Source organism: Falco peregrinus, chromosome 6 (assembly GCF_023634155.1).
Source record: "Falco peregrinus isolate bFalPer1 chromosome 6, bFalPer1.pri, whole genome shotgun sequence".
NCBI lineage: Eukaryota > Metazoa > Chordata > Aves > Falconiformes > Falconidae > Falco > Falco peregrinus.
Genome location: NC_073726.1, coordinates 48,187,890 through 48,206,629, shown reverse-complemented (window position 1 = coordinate 48,206,629; position 18,740 = coordinate 48,187,890). Strand labels below are relative to the sequence as shown.

At 47.0% G+C, this 18,740-nt stretch overlaps 1 protein-coding gene across 7 annotated transcripts in view; it reads right to left on the bottom strand.

Moving 5' to 3' along the window:
* Window positions 1–5,167: 5,167 nt before the first annotated feature.
* The window catches only part of NTN4 (netrin 4), a 51,156-nt gene continuing 37,583 nt past the window's right edge, over window positions 5,168–18,740 (bottom strand). For all 7 annotated transcript variants that reach the window (XM_027794242.2, XM_055808914.1, XM_027794243.2 and 4 more), the window contains 5 exons: window positions 14,616–14,832; window positions 13,789–13,901; window positions 12,542–12,610; window positions 10,549–10,719; window positions 5,168–6,913 (listed from right to left, as the gene is read on the bottom strand). In XM_027794242.2, the coding sequence (XP_027650043.2) occupies window positions 6,777–6,913; window positions 10,549–10,719; window positions 12,542–12,610; window positions 13,789–13,901; window positions 14,616–14,832 (707 nt within the window). In that variant the 3' untranslated portion in view covers window positions 5,168–6,776. The remainder of the gene's footprint in view (window positions 6,914–10,548; window positions 10,720–12,541; window positions 12,611–13,788; window positions 13,902–14,615; window positions 14,833–18,740) is intronic.

The following is an 18,740-nucleotide window of genomic DNA, read 5'->3' as shown; positions in this document are numbered from 1 at the left end:
ACTGGTAGGTGATCATCTGTACCGCCAAGTTGTTAACAGGGTTCCTGTGCCACTTCATCCTCTCGCCACCCACTGGCCTAGGGCTGCTGAGGGCCAGCATCCCTCCCAAAATGTCTGTTTTGGAGGTGTCTGATGGCACAGATGGGTTGTTTGCACTGCAGAGCAGCTCTGGACATGTTCAGTTTGCACACATGGCTCGGTGTGAGTGTTTTCAAACTCCTCAGGTGGCTGCCAGCTGCATGCGTTGCAGTGACTGGGCTCGGGCTCCCTTGGACTGGCCTCCCTGTTCCAGTTGCCCCAGTGGCTCTGGGAGCCTTTTCAAAGACCTGCTTTGCAGGTCAAGAAATGACCCCTGTTGTAGTTCTCTGGGAGAAGGGGCTGATCAGGTCTGGGCAGCCATGCCAAGCAAGAGGCGACGGCAGCGATGGCTGAGGCTTGCTCATCTCCCACCACTGGGGTGTCCCTGCATTTGCCCACGGCCACAGAGTTGGTGGTGTCCCTGTTTGGCCCTCTGCTCTGTTTAACTTCCCTGCCCCTATTTAGGATGGGGTTAATCCCCTGGTCTTCTGCCTAGAGCATTTTCATGATGCTCTTTGAGCTACAAAAGTACCTGTGCACCTTCCTGACCCCCAACCTGCCCTTGTGGGACAGTTGGGCAGCTGTAACGGCCTCCATGGGGTGCTCTTGGTTCTCTTCCGCAACCCTGGGGGGAATCAGGGGATCCTTGCATGCCTGCCATTTGCCATAGACACCCTCATGCTAGGTGGGGTGAATCTCCAGTCCTTGTTTGTGTACCTGAAATAATGTTTCCTTATCTCCTACAGGTGTTATTCAGATAAAGCCCAAGCAGAGATTGTGCAGCAGGTTTGACCACATGGAGGCTGCACAAGTGCTCAAGGTCCAGATGTGAGTTACATCAGATGCAAACAAAGGAGAGCTCTGATGAAGAGCAGAGACAGAGAGCACAACTATTAAAAAATGGTTTTTATAGGTATATATTTAAGGTTATGATATTAGAAATATCTCCTACTCAACCAAGTAGGGATGATATGTGTGAATCAGGTTTGGGAATACAGTAAGGAATGTTCTTTATCCTAGGTTAATGACAGCCTAAGGGACAGTTGCTTGGTTTTGATTTGTTTTCCCTGTGTTTCAGTACCTCAGTGTGTGTCCTGAGCCTGGAGGTGGACTGTTTTGTACTAACTGAAAGGGGTCCATACCCACATCCACAGCAAGTCAGTTCAGGGAAACTTCACTATTCTGGGTTGAAGAAGAAATTTTATTCTTCTCAGCAATTTTCACAATTTTCACACAGATCTGAGGGCATTTTCCCAGTCCTGACTTCCAGATGGCTTAAAATCCATCTCCTGTGCTCAGTAAGCGTATGTAGTTTCTATGTATAAGGCTGGGAGATGAGGGCAAAGAAAGAAATGTTGGCAGTATGAGCAACCTATCCAGCCAGAGGGAGCTCAGAGACACAAGCAGAGAAAGCATCATCTGGGAAATGAAGCAGCGAGCAGTTCCATGGGGACACACCAGCACCCACACCAACAACCTCCCCAGACAGCAGCCTGGCAACTTCTTTTAGGCATTTTTTACTCCTGAGAAAGTGTCCAAGCAGAGCTTGGAGTTGCCTTGAACTGCAGATTGCAGTGCAGGGAACAAGGCTTGGGTGTGACAGAATTTTCCCTGGGCTACGTGCATTAGTTGGGCTTAAGCGTATCTGTGAGCGTATCGCCCCTGTGAGCACATCACAGCCGTGACCACATCACAGCCATAAGCACATCACACCTGCAAGCGACCCAGCATTTTTTTTGCTCCAGAGGACCCACCGGAGTGATGGGGAAGTGAGGACATGGGCACAGACTGGGGCTGGGCTGCGCACAGAGAGTGGCTCTGTCAATACTCACCATAGCCTGCTGGCCTCTCGGCCATGTTAACATTTTCAATACGTCAACAAGTTTTCCATATATAGTATATTTCCCAGCGTATGAGCCTTGCTGAGGCCACGTTGCCTTCCCTTGAAGCAATAAAAGGCATCCGTGATGCTTCTACGCTGAACTGTGGGAAAAGAGCGGCAAAGAAGTTGTGACCCCTGGGCAAGGGCATGCTTTGGAAACGCTGTCATCGAAAAATCAACACATCAGCCCAGAAGGCCCACAGGCAGCCGATCTCCTCCTGCCTTATCGGAGAGAGAGCTCCGCTGGATGCTGGGGCAGCAGCCATCAGACATTTTTGAGATGCTTATTCTATTCAGTGTTGATACTGAAGTCAATATGATAACTAAAAATAAAGATTAAAAAAAAAAATACACTGCAGCTATTTGTTCCCGAGTTGTTGTGTTTACCCATACCAGCCCGGTTTTCCATTTAAGCAGGCCGGTAAGACCAGATGTTCAGTCATTTTCAGCAACATGGTCAGATCCCAGAAGATTTAGCCTGCCAGAGCAACTATATTAAACATGCCTGTAATTTTCCACTGTGACTGGAAGATGACGTTCCTCTGGGGCAAGCGATGGCTGGCCAGATGGACCCCATGCACGTGCAGCTGGCACAGCCCCAAGCCTTCTCCTGCCTCTTGCAGGGACACCGCTCCTGCAGCCCGCTGGAGCTTGATCGCAGAGATGTCAAGGATGGAGGAGGCCCTTGTCAATAACACCTCCTGGGAAGTGGGGGTACATGCTGCTGGGGGAGGTTGTGACCAGGGCTGCAGCTGGCTTCTCCCCATCCCTCCTTGCACTCACAGCCTGTAGGCATGGTTGGTATCTGTTGAGGTGGTCCAAAGAGAAAAATGCTTTTTAACAGAATAAAAGCAGATGTTTCACCTAAACACCTCTGTCCAGTCACCTCCTGCTTCCTGATGGGCAGAGGACACCATCCCGCAGGCCCTGCAGAGTGGGAGTGCTCGTCCCATTTGCAGATGTTTGCTACCGAACAGTAAGGTGACCTCTCTGAGGGAGGATGCGGGACATCTCTGAGCACAGACTCCTGCAGGCACCCAGCTTCAGGTTAGTGAAAAGTGACGTGCAGATCTGGGTGGCTCACCCTGCTTTCAGCCACAAGCAGCAGTGGTGGCAGAGGGCAGTGGAAAAGGCCTCACTTGCACAGCAGTGCATGTATTGGGCTTAGCGCCTGGTCCTGACAGCCCTTGTGGCACAGGATTTGGGCTCAAAGAGTGCAAGGAGGGACTTGAAAGCTTGTTGTTGGGCCTGGGTGTTCCTTTCTTTGTGCCAAAGCATCTGCTGAGAGCTCATGTGTGAGCCCACCAGAAAGATCTAGAGAGGTCTCCTTTGAGCACCTTGAGGGAATATAGGTTTTGATCATACGTACACTGGAGGGGGGCTGTATTGCCATGGATACTCAAGGTCTGTGTTGTGGTGGCAGCTGGCTTCAACACGACCGCTTTACCTCCTCCAGCCTGAGTGCATGTCACCAGCTGAGAGCCACTGCTGCCACCCTGACAGACAACCAGTACCATGGGGTCTCTGGCAGCCAGCCCTAGCTCTTGTCACTGACCCCTGGCCGCTGCTTACATCTAGCCTCCTGCATTGGAAATAGGGATGGTCGAACACTCCACCATGTTTTCCCCTTCTGCAGCAGGGAGGTGCTTGATCTTTAGGCACAGGTGAGGCATGAGGACAACATGGGGATGGTCTGTGGAGAGCTGCTGCAGCTCCTGGTGCCACTGCCACCACTTTGGTCCCTAAAACCCCAGCACTCACCTCTGCCAGGAGCAGCACAGTCCAGAGAGGAACATCTCAGCCTCTGGGAAGCTGCCAGCTTTGCCTGCATCAGCAACTCTTGTCTGTAAGGCCAGAGGCACATTTCTAGAAGAAAAGACCCTTTTGTGGATGCTGCTGCCAACTCTGATTATGATGGCTTGGTTTTCCTGCCACTGATCTCTGTCACACAGGAGGACTGGTTAAGGCATTGTCCTCAAGTCATCAAGCAATAAATACACTCTTCAGGTGGGCAAGGGACAGACATCTTATTCTCATACATATAACAGATGGGATTAAATAGATAAACCAGGCAGGCTGCTTCCATGAACTCACTCAGTTGCAAAGATTTACTGTCCAAACAAGCTTTTCTCTCTGAGAAGGGCTTGGCTGGTGTTCATGTTGCTGTGGGGCAATCTCATAGGGACAGAGGGATATTCAGCTTGCCCGGTCTTGGTAAAAGGACATGTCTTCTTCCAGCCAAAATCCCCTCACAGGAATCTCTCATGGGCAGATTTGTCCTATGGAAGCTAATCCTTTTCCTTCATAAAACCATCAGTGTCCAGACCAAAGGCTAAGACAGAGGTCAGACAAGATGCCACAAGCAGCATCTGCTGCTGTAGCCGTCCCAGTTCACTGCGGTGCTCGAGCTGGCTGGGATTGCAGGCCTCTCCGCTCACACCTTCCAGCTTTCACAATGCCACATTAATCAACTAGCCATTGCAAACATAGTTTTAGTGGCGTTAATATAAAATGAAGCTAAGAAAAAAACGTCAAACAGGTAAAACTACAAAGTTTTAAATCAAACCAGAGATATTGGAGGCTCTTAGTGTCCAAGTGTCTCCACAGGAGGGCTCTTTCCTTGCCCTCTCCTCTGTCGAGGAGATGGGTGCTGCTGCAGTGTGGTGCTCCAGTGGTCACTGATTAACTGCCTGCCCAGGGAGCTGCTGCCCACGCTGTGGGTTATGCCTTGACACCCTGGCCACTCATTTCTGATGCTCGACTTCAGTCTGTGGTGTTTTTATAGACCTTCTGCCACAGTGCTTGTTTCCCACAGACTTCTTTTTTCCCTTTACAGTTTCAAATGTTTCAAATGTAGGGAGTGAGCCTGATTTCTGCCATCCCCAGCTTGTTTTTTATGGGTAGCTGTTCTGCAGCTCAGCCATTAGGTCTGTGTGGATGCAAGGATCTGGCCAGCTTTGAAAATATTTAGGTACAATTCCTTCTTATGAGAAGAGCTTGTAAGCCTCCCAAAACAGAGGTGAAGTGAGATTTCTGTGAGCCATCCACGTTACTTGGCTTTTTACCCCATGGTGAACGTTACCCTTCCAGAGAGGAAAATATCCCCCATGGCAGCTTCTCCTCACCCAGTGCCATTTTCACTGTGCTCTTTAGCACAGGCATGAAGACCACATTGCCAGTGGTGTAAGCAGTAACAGGAGATGAAGATGTTGAAATCATATTGTATTTATTACATACATGAGATACAAAAACAAATTACCAAAATAGTATAATTTTTTTGTGAGTCCACAGGACCTTGAAAGAAAAATACATACATGAAGTGGACTGGTAGACTCGTGATTTTTTCCAGGTTTTGTATGGCTTCCTTTTCTTTCCCCTCTCGCTCATGAACAAAATACACTCTATGCAATGTGGTTTAAGGATGCTTTACATAAAAGATATATTTTAGTGCTGAAAACTGCAGTAAACTGTGCTATATTCCATACTGGTGTTAATGAGGATGTATAATGGCTGTATATATCTCAAACAATAACACAGAAGAAAACAAATAAAATGTTCGGTTTTAAATACTAACATAAAAATAAACTCCAGGCCCACCATGAATCGCTGGGTTGTGATATGTGAATGTGAGTCCTTTCAGTTCCCTGCATCCACTCCTTTTTCTGCAGGCAGAGTTTTTCTCCTCCGGCAATTGCATTTTTTATCTCAAAGTCTCTTCTCACACTGTTTGCAAAGTCTTGCTGGAGTCCTGCCCACAGGGTCCAAGTGCTGGTCTGAAGCTGGGACTTCAGTGCAAATACTTTATCTTTCAGATTGCATCCTCAGATACTCTGAGTGGCCAGTGCCAGGCTGGCTGTTCCCTTTATACCGTTAACGCCGTCCAACTGAGGGGGTCTTCAGGAGTGCTTCTGTTTCAGGGAGTTTTTTTCATGTGACACCTTCAACCTCTTCTTTCCCCAACACAATTAGACTTCCCGCACCATAAACTGGCAGGTAGTAAAGTGCTTTATACAATGAAATATTTACACTAGGGCTAGGTTCATTTTTTAAAACTTCAAGGAAAAAAGCTCAGAGACGCTGCACCCTCCAGAGCTGGCTCTTCTCTGTGGCCGTGCGGTGGGTGAAGAGCCAGCCTCTGCCCTGCGTCACGCTTGTGCCAAGGCAGAGGGATTTGATTCACTCCAGCAACTCCACCTTCACCAGCACCAGCAGAGAATTTAGCCCTGGAAACCTTCAGCAGGCTGACCAGGTTAAAAGCAAGTGGCACTCCATGCTCTTTGACACGTCCCGTGTCCTAACCTGAGGGGGTGTTTCTAAAGAGCTGTTGTCATTGCCACGCTGTTGCCAGCACCTACCTGCCACTGCGGCCATCATCTTCCCCACAGTATCCTTCGGGAGCCTCTGGAAGTCACTCAGAATCCACGCTGGCAGGACTGGCAGTGGTGTTTTGCTTCTCAGCTGCAGCTCATGGGCCTGCTTTCCATCTCTAGGGTGGCAGTTTAGTTTGGGGCAATCAGTGGCTTCATAAGAGTTGCTCCAACATTGCACTGGAGTGAGACGAGCGTCCACCCTTCCTTTTGTTTCCCTCAATGTAACGATGAGCTGGGCTCAGGTGAGCCCCTTGCAAGGAAGCTACAGGTGCGTGAATGAACAATGGCCAGGAAGGGTTAAATTAGACAGTGCCTACAACTCTGAATGCCTCGCTACACATTTTGGCACTATTTTCTTACTTTCCAGTTTTCATCCTAGAGGTCTTCTCTCCATGAAGGCTGTTGCATTTCGTGCATAAAGAAACACCCTAGGCAGCCGCGCACCTCTAGTTGCAGTCTCTTTTCAAAATCTCCAGGACCTTTCTTCCAAGAGCTGACTTCCACTGCTGGACAAAACTTTTCATGTTGACGATGAGTCTGCCCGTTCTGATGTCCTCATGTCCTGCCACAAGGTACTCCAAGCCTGGAAACCAGCAAAGCGGTCAGGGACTGCACAGCACTATGCTTCAGAGGACTACTGATGCTGCAAAGTCTGCTTGGATATCTAGTGCCATGTGAAAAAGTGCTTATACAAAGAAATATTTATACATACCGATTCTCTCGTGTATCTCTATACCTATATCAGTATCTATGGAAAAATGACCCCTGTGGTGCATCTGTCAGCGAGATGCAGTATACAAACTTAGATTTTTTTAGCTTGTAAATATAAATGGAAGCTGAACTCTGGGGGCTGCGCTACAGCTTTTTATAGCTTGTTTGGGAACTGCTATTACCTTCATTTGGCAGCCACCTGCCTCACCCCTCCCTGAATACACCTGGGCCTGGAAATCAGTCAGTTCAGTGCGCTGCAGTAATGACAGTGCAGGATGGCCCAGTGCTGATGTCTTGCTCAAAATGGCCAGTGCCCCCTTGCAGGCAAAGGCAAGCCAAACCCTGACAAGACACAATACTAGATTTGCTGGTGCGAGCACCCTAGAAGAGCCCGAGGGGGTGGCAGCCACTCTGAAAAGAACTTCATTAATTTCTGCCTCTGCCAGATGTTTTAGAGACCATGACAACAGCATCTAGTGTCCAGAACCTAGCAGAAGGGCTGGAGCGTGGTTCCACAGTGCCCTGCCACAGGGCTTGCCCCAGGCATCCAGATCTGCACTTGGCTTTCAGAGCAGGACTTGAAGAATGCTTGCAGCCAGGCAATAACTGCTAAGCTGCAGGACATGGCAAAGCCTTTGGCTTGAATTAGCTAAAGAAACACTGCTGCAGATCGCAACAGCCTAAAACGGGACATCTAAAAACACCTAAAAGGGTGCCGCAAATAGGGATAGCAAGGAGGGTAAACCCTCCCGTGGCAGGAGGAACTCCCTGCCAAGGCCAGTGTCTCTCAGCAGCATGCTTGGGGCACAGCAAGCATGAGAGCCCCCTGTACCCCTTCCTCCTTTCACCGTTCTGAGGAGCACCACGTGGCAGTACAAACTAGCCTGGGGAGATGGGCCTCCCCCAGTGCTCTCAGTCACCCTATTCCATCCTGGTTGTGTTTTCTTGGGTTTTCATTTTGTAGTTCAGAATAAAAGGAGAGTGTCCCCTAGTTAAAGGTCAAGCATGTTTTTGTTTAATTCAATACAATTAGTTATCTATTTCATCTGAGTTTTTGGGCACACACATCCTCTCTTCTGCCACGTAAACACAGGATATCTGTATGGCAGTATCACCCTTTGCAAGACATTCATTTTGGCCAGGTCAATCCTGCTGTTATAAACATCACTTTTTAAGGGCTCCTAAACCTCCCTCGAGAGAGGAAATGTGGCACGCACCCTCAAAAAGCGAGCAAATATTGCTGCAGCTGCTGATTCTGCAGGGCTTTCTAGATTTTCAATCTGTCTTACAGAAGTGTAAAATTAAAATAAATCAAACGACTGAGATGCCACAAGCCAGGACCTGAGGCTGTGTGTTTTGCCCTGCATTGCTGGCAGGCAGCTCTCCACTTATTTGTGTCTGTGCTTGGCAGAGCCAAGAAGGAGAAGGGCTCCAGTTCCCTTGCAGACTGCAGAGACCTTTAAAGTTTTCAGCTCAATGTCCCCCCAGAAATCCAACCTGCCTCTGTGGGTGTGTGTGGAGGGGAAGGTGTGCAAGGGTAGCAGAGTTGCCCTTGTAGGAACTTAAGTACATTTATCGTCTGAAAAGAGCCCATGGGGATTTGATAAATGCTTGGAGTTTTTATTTCTTGCCAGAGCCTTGAAGAAGGCTCCTTTTGGTATCCTTTTAGTGCTGAAACAGAATAAAAACATGTCTGTATGTATTTATTTATTTTTTTAAAATCTTTGATCTCCTCTATGTTTTTGGGAGATGTGATTTCCATTATAGCTGTATGCCAGGAAATTGTTTTATGTCAGCTTGGCTTTTTATCTGGCTGCTGTTGGTTTATTCATCTGGAGGTCAGAAGCTCTTACTCTGAGAGGGGGTTAAATCTGATAATATACTATTTTATATTCAGAAATGAACGTGGCAGCTAAAGAAAATAATGAGATTTTAAAAAGTATCTGGGATTCCTTATTTTCCCCCTTTGAAATGACTGAATCTTTACAATGCACCCAGTTGATGTTTTCAAGTTTTTCATTAGGATCAAATTTACAACTTCTTTCCAGCACGAAAGCTGAGATTAATTTATACTCATGGGACTCCAGCAGCTGCATTTCAAGACAATACCAAGCTTTGCAGTGTAAAACATGAAAACTGGCAAGGGAGTAACACCTGATGTGTCAGGTGCTTGGATTGTCCCTAAAGAGAATTGCATCTCCACCCTTCCACTGGTGTCCAAGTGACCTTCATTGATTTGTGATTACTGCTGTCTTTTCCTATGCTGGGGAAAATCAGTGAAGCACCTCTTAAGTTAGTGGAGTTGCAAAGCTGGGTGTCAGGTGCGGGGTTGCCCCGCCTGCTTGGTGTCCGACAGCTTCCACAGCATTCCTCCAGGTTCATATTAAGGCAACCGCTTTTGGGCTTTCTTGCTTGCGTTTGCATTGCTTATGGAAAAATAAAACAGCTGTATCTAGTTAATTATAGATTTATGGTGTTTTACCAATATCCAAAGTCTTACTGCACTTAAACAGTAAATTCCTGCCTAACACTGCTGATTCATCTGACCCTTGCACCTTGACAAGGCTTCCTGACTACAGCTGTGCTATCACGGCAGCTTGCCTTCAAAGCCAAAGACAGTCACTCTGGTGGAGATGAAAGAGGACTGCAAACACCTCATCAATGAATAACCTTTCTGTGTGATCCAGCTTCACAGACAGCCCTTCCTCCCCCCTCAAAGGAAGTTCCTAGTGCTGCAGATGTAAGGGACATCTCAGCACTGAAGTCAACATTCCGATTGGTTGATTTCCAAGAGATGTGTGCACCTTATGGCAAGAAAACCCTTTATCTGAATTAGCTGGTAACTGTTGGTTTATCTCGGAGTTGTAAAGAGAGGTGTGTCAGCCAGAGCTTAGTTTTGCTCTATTGAAGAAACCCCTGCATCTGCATCTCCTCGACAGTACCAGCCTACATGCCCTGCTTAGCCACCACTGGTTATACTTTGTTTCAATGAAAGAAGGTAAGAAAAACCTGTGAAGCCAAAGCTCTTCTCTCACTGCGTAAGAGAATCTTTCCCAAATCTTGTAGATACAGATTAGCATTACTTTCAAAAAGACATCTTCCCTTGAGTTTAGATGAGAACTTCAGTACAATACCATGACTCAAATCAGATTTAAATGTGTTTTTCTGTATTCAGTTTAGCATTAGTTTCTAAAAGATACGTCATGTAGTCATGGTGTGGTGTGGACCTCCCTCCCTCTGGGAACAGACTGAGAGTGGTAAAGCTGTAAAACTGTTATGCTTCAAAAAAAGAATCATATGTTTGAAAATCTATAGAATGAATTAAGTTTTTTTCTAGAAAATTCAAATTTGATGGAGATTGCTGTTGGAATCCAAATTATGTGACAGCCAATAATTTTTAATAACACTGGGCTGCAATCTCAGCTCATTGACATGAGGGGATGGAGGGCCGGGAATGATATCTGTGTAAACATGCTGGGGATGTACTGCTGAGGGAGTGAAACCTACCGGGATTGAGGATGGGACAAGTGCAGCCTCTGTTAGTCCAGGACTCAGGGTAGAGCGTCCTCTTGCCACGGAGGATCTTCAGCTTTGTAGATTTCAAGACTTTCTTGACCTTCACATTGACTTCTGCATGGGAGCCTTTGTCATGAGCTGACAAAATCTTAGTCTTGATCACTGGGAAGACACAAATTCAAAACCAGGGATATATAAACTATTTACAGTGCGCTCTATTTTTGGGGTCTAATGCAGGTGTCTGGGTGAAGCAGTGAGGACAATTACTTCACTACAGTGGAGTTAGCCCAGTGCTCCTGGCTGGGGAGCCTGGGGTCAGCACAGCCATGGCGGAACACATATGACCCCATACCCATGGGCAGGAATGCCACCAGTTGGTTTGGCCACGGCCCCTGGGCTTGTCACGTGGGCAATGGGAGAGGTCCAATGACCTGGTTTTCAAAACTTGTGAGTGTCCCATTTTCCCCTGGAGCTCAGCAAAGACTTTGGCTGCCTGAGCACTTTTGGAAATCAAGTGAAAATATTTGGTTTCAGGGATGGACCTGGAGGCTTTGCTGGCCTTGGCCCTGGCAGGACAGGCAGCAGGCAGGGGTGTGAGGAGCTGCACCCATCCCACCCTGGTGAGCACTCCTGCTGCTGGTCCTCCTGCTTTGCAGAATTGCCAAATCCAAATGCAGTGGCGGAGACTGAGACATGGTTGGGGACTGAGGCAAATCACAGAGTATTTTGAGCTCACAGATACCCACAGGCACAATTCCCACCGCCTGGTATCCCACCTGCTGAGCCCCTGTGTGGTGGAGGCTCAGGGCTCTGGTCTTGTGCGTGAGCCTCCCCCTGACCGTGCTGATGCTGACACTGGTAGGTATCACCATATGATGGTGCTTTATTCAACACCACACGTTAGGAAGTTCAGGAAAACCTTTCCTCCTACAGCATGGCCTCCTGAAGCTCGTGATGAGTCCCGTAATTCATCTGCCTCTCCAGTTTAGCTGACACCTTTGCATGTTGAGTGATGAAAGGGTGGAAAGCCTGAGTGCACTTTAGACATGATTTATGAACTTAGAGTTGTTGTGACTTTTTTATTTTTTTATTCTTATCTTTTGCAAGATTAAACACAGTCACTATCACAGCCAGTGAGCAAAGCAGAGCAAAATCAGATTTTTCCCTAATATTGCTAAGCCAGGGCTGTATTTCAACAGCTGTCGGCCCCTTGAACTTCCCTTTGTGGGTTGCTCTGCAGCCTGCAGAGTTATGGGTTATCTCTCTGTGCATTTTCAACTTCAGTGTGAGATGAAACAGGTGCAAGAGACCCCTGGAAGACTGCGAAGGAAGGGAGTGCTACACAGAGCATTCCTTGCTCAGCTGTGGTATGAAGGAGGCAGATCACTGACAGAGAGGTCCTGGGAAACAAAGTGCCTCCTTTCACTCATTTAAATCCAATATGCACACAGACATGTATATATATCAGATGTATATACATCACCCCATTGCAACGCTGAACTTTGTTGAGAGAGGGAAGTTCCCAGTGGCTGCTGGAGCCGTTTTCTCCATGTAGTGTTGTGTGGTGATCACCACCCCTCCTTACCTTCAGTGTAATCAGATTTAGTGATTTCTAGACCATGCTTGGGGCACCTGGTCTACAGAGAGTTTCAGTGACCTGTTTTTGGTAACAGTCCTTTACAGTCTGTCTTGGACCTAGACAACCTCTCAGGGACACTTCCAGCTTTTGTCCTCCCGTGATTTTGGCACAAGTGTATTTTGGTAGCAAGAGAGATGTGTAATAGAGCAAGACACTTCAGCCATCTTGACTTGGCATCATGATATCTATACATTTTGGAAAGGTCAAAGATCTGCCCTTAGACTAAGTAGCTGCTGGGTTTACCAGCATGGAATGGTGCATACAGCAGCACCTCTCACGCTTTACACTCTTGCACTGCCTTGCAGCACCTCCCTTTACACCCCTGCCACCTCACCCACAACTCACCATAGGTGTACTTCATCCCGCAGAAGACCTTGGGATTCCCTAAAACTTGCTCTTTACATTCGCATTTACCTGGGGAAAGAGAAGGAAGCAAATGGCTGTGGATTGTACTTCAAAGACAGGAGCATTCACAGTCAGAGCCTAGGACCAGCCAGAGATTTTCATGTGATCCACAAGCCTCATGCAAAAAAAGCCCTATTTTCAGATCCAGGCGGAATATACAGTCTTAGTCCAAGGGCAATTATTCCTTGTTTACAATTTGAAGGGAAACAAAGGACTTATTATTTTGCCTTGGGATGCAAATAACACGCATGTCTTTCCCTGTGGTATTTTCCACACCATAATGTACCAGACAAAATTTTTAAAGGAAATGTTGCAGAGGTTCAGGCAGATTAATGACTTCCGTGATCTTAGAACAAAGAATAACACGATATACTTATTTACATTTAAAATGAAGTTGCCCAGACAAATGATGGAGCTTTCCCCTCAATTAACTCAATTACTGTATCTTCAAGATTTTATCATGCTGTTTTCTGCAGATGGAGGAAATTATGCTTGCCTGCTTGCATGCAGCGATGGCAAGGGAGGATGGCTTGATGCTGTGCTGCGGGGCCATCCTGCCTCACAGCAACCTCACGCAGCACCAGCCTCGTCCAGACTGGGGGTGCAGGAGGGAAATGACTTCCCCAGCTGAAGCCGTAGCTGAAATGCTAGGCCATCCTGAATTGCATCATAAGCTGCATTGATGCCAAAATTGTTTTGGTTATTGGGGAAACAAATTCTGTGTTAGACATTTCTTTATTACCTGCCAGTGAAGTGGCAAACTTCACCCTCTAAATAACGTTGCTGGTTTGCCCAACAGGTAGTAGTTCCAGTGAATACACAGACATGTTTAAAACATGACAGCCAAGTAAAACATGAGAGTATTCAGCCTTGAAATTAATTTCAAGGACTGCAGATTCAGGCAGGCAACTCTTGTCTTACTGACAGCTAAATGCTGGGTGCAGGCTTTCAGCACGGAGCAACCTCCCTCAAGGGTTTGCATGTCCTCACATTGATGGGACAAGCCAGAAAGCTCCTCTAGCTTTTGAAGGGGAAGGAGGTGGTCACCTGGGATGTTAATGGGGGAGCATTCATCCCTTCCTGAAACTGCCAGGTTGCTAAATAAAAGCCAGTGCAGAAGACTCTATCCATGCTGGCTGCTGTGGGAGGGATGAGGCAAAGAAACCTGTGCGAATCCGCCATCCTACCAGAGTGCCGGAGTGCTGAGAAGCCCTGCTCATCCTCCCAGCCCCAGGTGGGATGGCTTTCATTAATTACTGCCTGGAACGGAGGTGCTTCATTGTGCCATGTCACGTCCGAGCTGTTGAGGGGAAAGGGAGAGACGGTTAGCCTTCCTCCTGGAGCCAGCAAAAAGCAGGGCTACTACCAACCCGTCCTGCGGGTGCAACGTGACTGCATGTCTTGGGGACATTAAACACGAGAGGCAGTTTCAGAAAGTGAACACACCAAGTGCTGTCAGAGTGAGTCATGAATCCATTTTGGCTTTAAAATACATTACAAGGATTTATATGCTATAAATATCCCCTGTGTGGTAAAGAAAAGCAACATATAAGATCCAGAGAATGGGGTATCATTAAAATGTGCTGTCTTCTAAAAGTCAGAGCTTGAGTCTAAGTCCAACACAGTCAGTGCAAGCTGAGTTGCAGCAGCAAAAATATTAAGCCTTTGGCCTCCTCTCACTCAGATGTCCCTGAGGCCCATATTTTGCTCATGGAGAGGAAGCAACTGTGAAGGTTATGGAAAACACTTGATACATTAACACCAGTGCTGAAAGCCAATAATCCCACATGGCTGGTGCCCAGCCACGGTGTGCCAGGCATCCAGCTGGACTGCAGCCTCAGCTCCCACTCTATCCCCAGCTCCTGACCATACCAAACCCCAAATATTTTATATAATGGATATTTTTCAGCCCTTGTGCCATGCATAAATAGGACCAATGGGGTACCCTCCCTGGGATGGAGATGGCACGGGTATGGTGAGGCTGGGAGTGGGTGGCCGGGCCCCCCCAACTCACCTGCTGCTGCGGCAGTCACCGGTGCGGGGGTCGCAGCTGCGGGCACAGTCGCAGGGGCGGCAGCCATAGGCACCAAAGCCCCAGTAGCCGGGGAGGCAGCGGTCGCAGTGGGGCCCCGCCACGCCGGGCTTGCAGGGGCAGTCGCCGGTGCTGGGGTCGCAGAAGCTGCGGGGGCCGAGGGGGAGCGCGGCCGATCCCAGGGGGTGGCAGGAGCAAGCTGCAGGGGACACCATGGAGGGAGAGCATCTGTGAGTGCAAAAGCTCTGCAGGACAAAGGCGCAGGAGATGCCTGTGAAAATGCCGCTCTGCCTAGGGACACCAGCGAGGGGTTCTGGGCTTTTTTTCCCCTCGCCCATATAAATCTGAGCAGAGTCTCCCTTTGGAATCTGTATGATTTTAACTTTTGTGAGCTATCTTAGTTAACCTAGCCTGGTGTTAAGCTTTACCAAACAGGTCGTTATTACTTTCCTTATTGCATCTGGACTCCAGTCCAGCCAAGTAGCTGGCGATGTGCCTGGCTCACAATGATGTTTAAGCAGCTGTGGGTGCTTCATTGTAAACATGAATAACAACTGTCTTGTATCCAGGAGGTTAAAACCCCCCTCAAAATGGTCACTGGAATTAAAGCAGAGGCTGAGCAAAAAGTACCCCTTTGTCTCTGTCTGATTTTCTTTTAACCGCTATCATTTTAAAATGTTAAAAATATAAGAATGAGGACACCCATGGCTCAGAGACGTGCTTTTGCATATATTCTGGGATGTGAGTTTGAAGAGTGCATGTCAGAAATGGTGGCTGCTCTTTTTTCCTCCCCCACAACCCCTTGCGGCAGAACCATGCACTGGAAGCATAGTAGGACACACTGGGAGAAATGGATATTCTCACAAATCTGAAAGGATGCCCTAAATTAGGTGGCATAAAGTTTTCTTTGCCCAGCTGCTTAGAATTTTTCTTTTGCATAAATGTAGTTTGTGTCTGTTGTGAGACTACAACCTTTTCCCCCCCAGAAGATGTTAAACCTTTCCAAAGATCAGAAATATTTATTGTAATATTATTGTAATCCAACCATTTGGCCTGGCCAGCAGGCAAAGCAGTGCCCTCTAGGACCAGTAGCTGGATGGCTCATGCTCTCCTTCCCTCAGGGTTTGGTTCTCTGACCAGGATGTGTTATGGTCAGCCTTGTGCATTATGGCAAAAAATCCTCTGCTGAAAGACTTTTGCTAAAACCCCATTTACATAAAAATCAGATCTCCCAAGAAAATTTCATTTGGAAGGAGAATTTTTACCAAATTCTAATACAATTTTTTTTCTTGCAGCTGTGAAGGCAATAAAGCAGAAAAGCCACTACATGCAACACAACCTTTCTTCCTCTTGAGATACTTACTGCTGTGCACATATATTTAATTTTTCTCTGACAACATTTTTGTGGTTTCAGGGATTTGACATACCTGGAGTGTCACTTCAAAATGTTAAAGGCTTGATTAATATTGGCAGTTAACTTAGAGGCGACTACAATTCCAAAAACTTTGCCAAAGTAATCCCCAAATTTTCCCCACCCTTTCCATTCCCTAACAAATATAATTATATAAAATTAAAAGATTAGAAAGCCTCTCCACAAACTCCATAACTAGCTGTAGGCAGTGAACTCCAGTACATTTAATAGCATAGTTTTCAACAGCGCTCACCAAGACTCACATACCTTTCTCCTGAAGTCTGTGAAGTGTTTTACACCTGACACATGTAGCCTAATGTTCTCTTTTCCTACTAGATGTGGTGGGTATTTCTGGCATTCCTCAGCCCCTTCAGGGGAAATATCAAGCACTTAAAGCTCTTCTATTCTCCTGCAGTAGTAGGAGTGAGCTAAACCCACCGCTCAGAGAGAGATTTGGTCCTGGTTCAGTCTGGTTTCAGTGAGTTTTGCACCCAGCCCTATGGAGGTTGGAGCTTTTTATGTTTCAGACAATGCTTTCACATAATTTTTTCCTAATGAAAAATTTAATGGCAGCAGCAACACCATGGTGAGGCAAGCATATTAAACTTACAAAGGCTGTTATGAAAAATACAGCAGCAAGCTCACACGCAATTAAAATGAGAATGTAGTTGGCTATACTTTTTAACAAAAGCTGCAGAGATGTACTGTAAAAGTTGGTCATTTCTACAAGGGCTGTGCACCGACCTCCATGGACCCTGTCCTTCCTGGCTCCTCCCCTATGAGCTGCCAAGGGCAACCTTGGGCACCAAACTGAAGCTTTTTGGTCTTGCACCTTGGGTGGAGGCCCAAGACGATACTAGGTGGTGTTAAATGGATGCTCTGGGTGGCAAGTTTACGACACAGTAAGTGTTTGTGATGTGCTGCAATGGGAACGTGCTGAGCAATGCAGAGGCATAAAGTGCAGCCCATCACTACGCCCCAAGCACAGAAATGAGGCTCCAGAGCTCCAATGTGAGTATGTCATACCAACTTTGAAAGAAATGCATGAAGATAGGATCAAGTGCTCCCATACTATGGCAATGGCAGGAAGAAAAGGACTGCAGGACTGATCACACAACATTGGTAGCTGCAGCTACTGCTCCCTCGTGGGCTGCTGCACTGTTAGTTTTAGACCCCGTTTTTCTCCTTCTACCCAGTCTGCACCTCACTGTAGTGCAGGCAGAAGAACACTCACCTCCAGGAAGGTGAGAAGAGCAGCTGAGCAGCAGATAAAGCAACTACAGACACAGCTGGATGTAACGTTGCGGTGGATACACGGGTGGCAGAGCATGAGACTGTCAGCGTGAGGCTTCAGGACAGTGTCTGTCTCATGCCATGGCCACCCCACGGGGGAAGATGGGGATTTCCAGGCCAAGGGAGCTCCAGTGAGAGAAGGGCTGGCTGGGCATCGCTAACCTGGGACCAAGAGAGACCTTCCACAAGCTTGATCTTTTAGCTTTCTTTTCAATTTGTAAGCAGCATCGTTAAAATGCCCGTTTACCACCCTGTACTGCATAGCAGTATTTTGCACATGATTTCCACGCACATTTGAATTAACAGCCGCCCGTCCCAGCATTGCATGTGCTGATCGGGATTGAAACCCACTGGTCTCCAGTAGAGCTGCATTTCACTGCCCTGGATTGGTGATACTGTTGTGGTTTCTTCAGCTGCCAGTTAACCTTTGGAAATGACAAATATTTACCCTCAAAAACCTACAGTTGAAAAGCAGAAATAAACTTGGCAATTATAAAACCCAATTTATTGTCTGCAATTATACTGTAGCTGCGGCTTAAAAATTCATAAAGGATGTAAAGAAAAGGACTGATAGGTAAGGCGGGGGGAAAAGAGTCATCAGATTGCTGCTTTAAATGGCAGAACGTCTCATTTTATCGGGTACACACCTACTCCTGAGCAAACATTATATACACTCTTTACCTACGAGAATCTTTAAAGTATCCTTAAAGATTATGGCTTAACAACTCCTTTATTTACTTTGACCTTGGTATTTTTAAATATTCAGTGCTACCCCATGGTTGAGCAATAACGGTGCCTTGAGCCAGAAGCAACCAGGCAATGCCATGGCCTTCCCAGAGAGAATAACAGGGCACCACGCATGTCCCTTGTTATTGCAGACCATGGCACGGTACTTGGAAACGTGCCAGGCATAGGCTGTAATCAGTCTTATATAATTTAATTTAACAGTCATTAATCATTTGCTACAGCCTCGCAAGCTGCTGGGCTCCCCCGTGAGATGCCGAGTCCCAGGGTGACTAGAAGGGAAATGGTGAAGGGGTCTTAGGGAGGAGACCATTTGTGAGGGTTTGAAAAGCCCCGAGGGAAATAATCTGTGTGTTTGTACCAATAAGGTCTCTGAAAGGAAAGCATTCAGATAATCCCTACATTTTTGCGGAACCCAGTTTCTGCCGGGGAAAGTTATTTCCCTGAGATAAAGTACTTCATGCTCTGTAATTCATAAACACAAGAAAAAACAAAAAAGCAACAAAGTAGATGTACTTAATACAGAAGGTAAGGGCAGACTTTTTCTCACTCAAGAGTATCTTACAGTTCTTGTCAAATATATGTTACCTTTGGCCTTTAAATATCAGAGTTCATGAATACATACTGGTCCATAAAGAGGCTGGATTGTTGCATTAAAG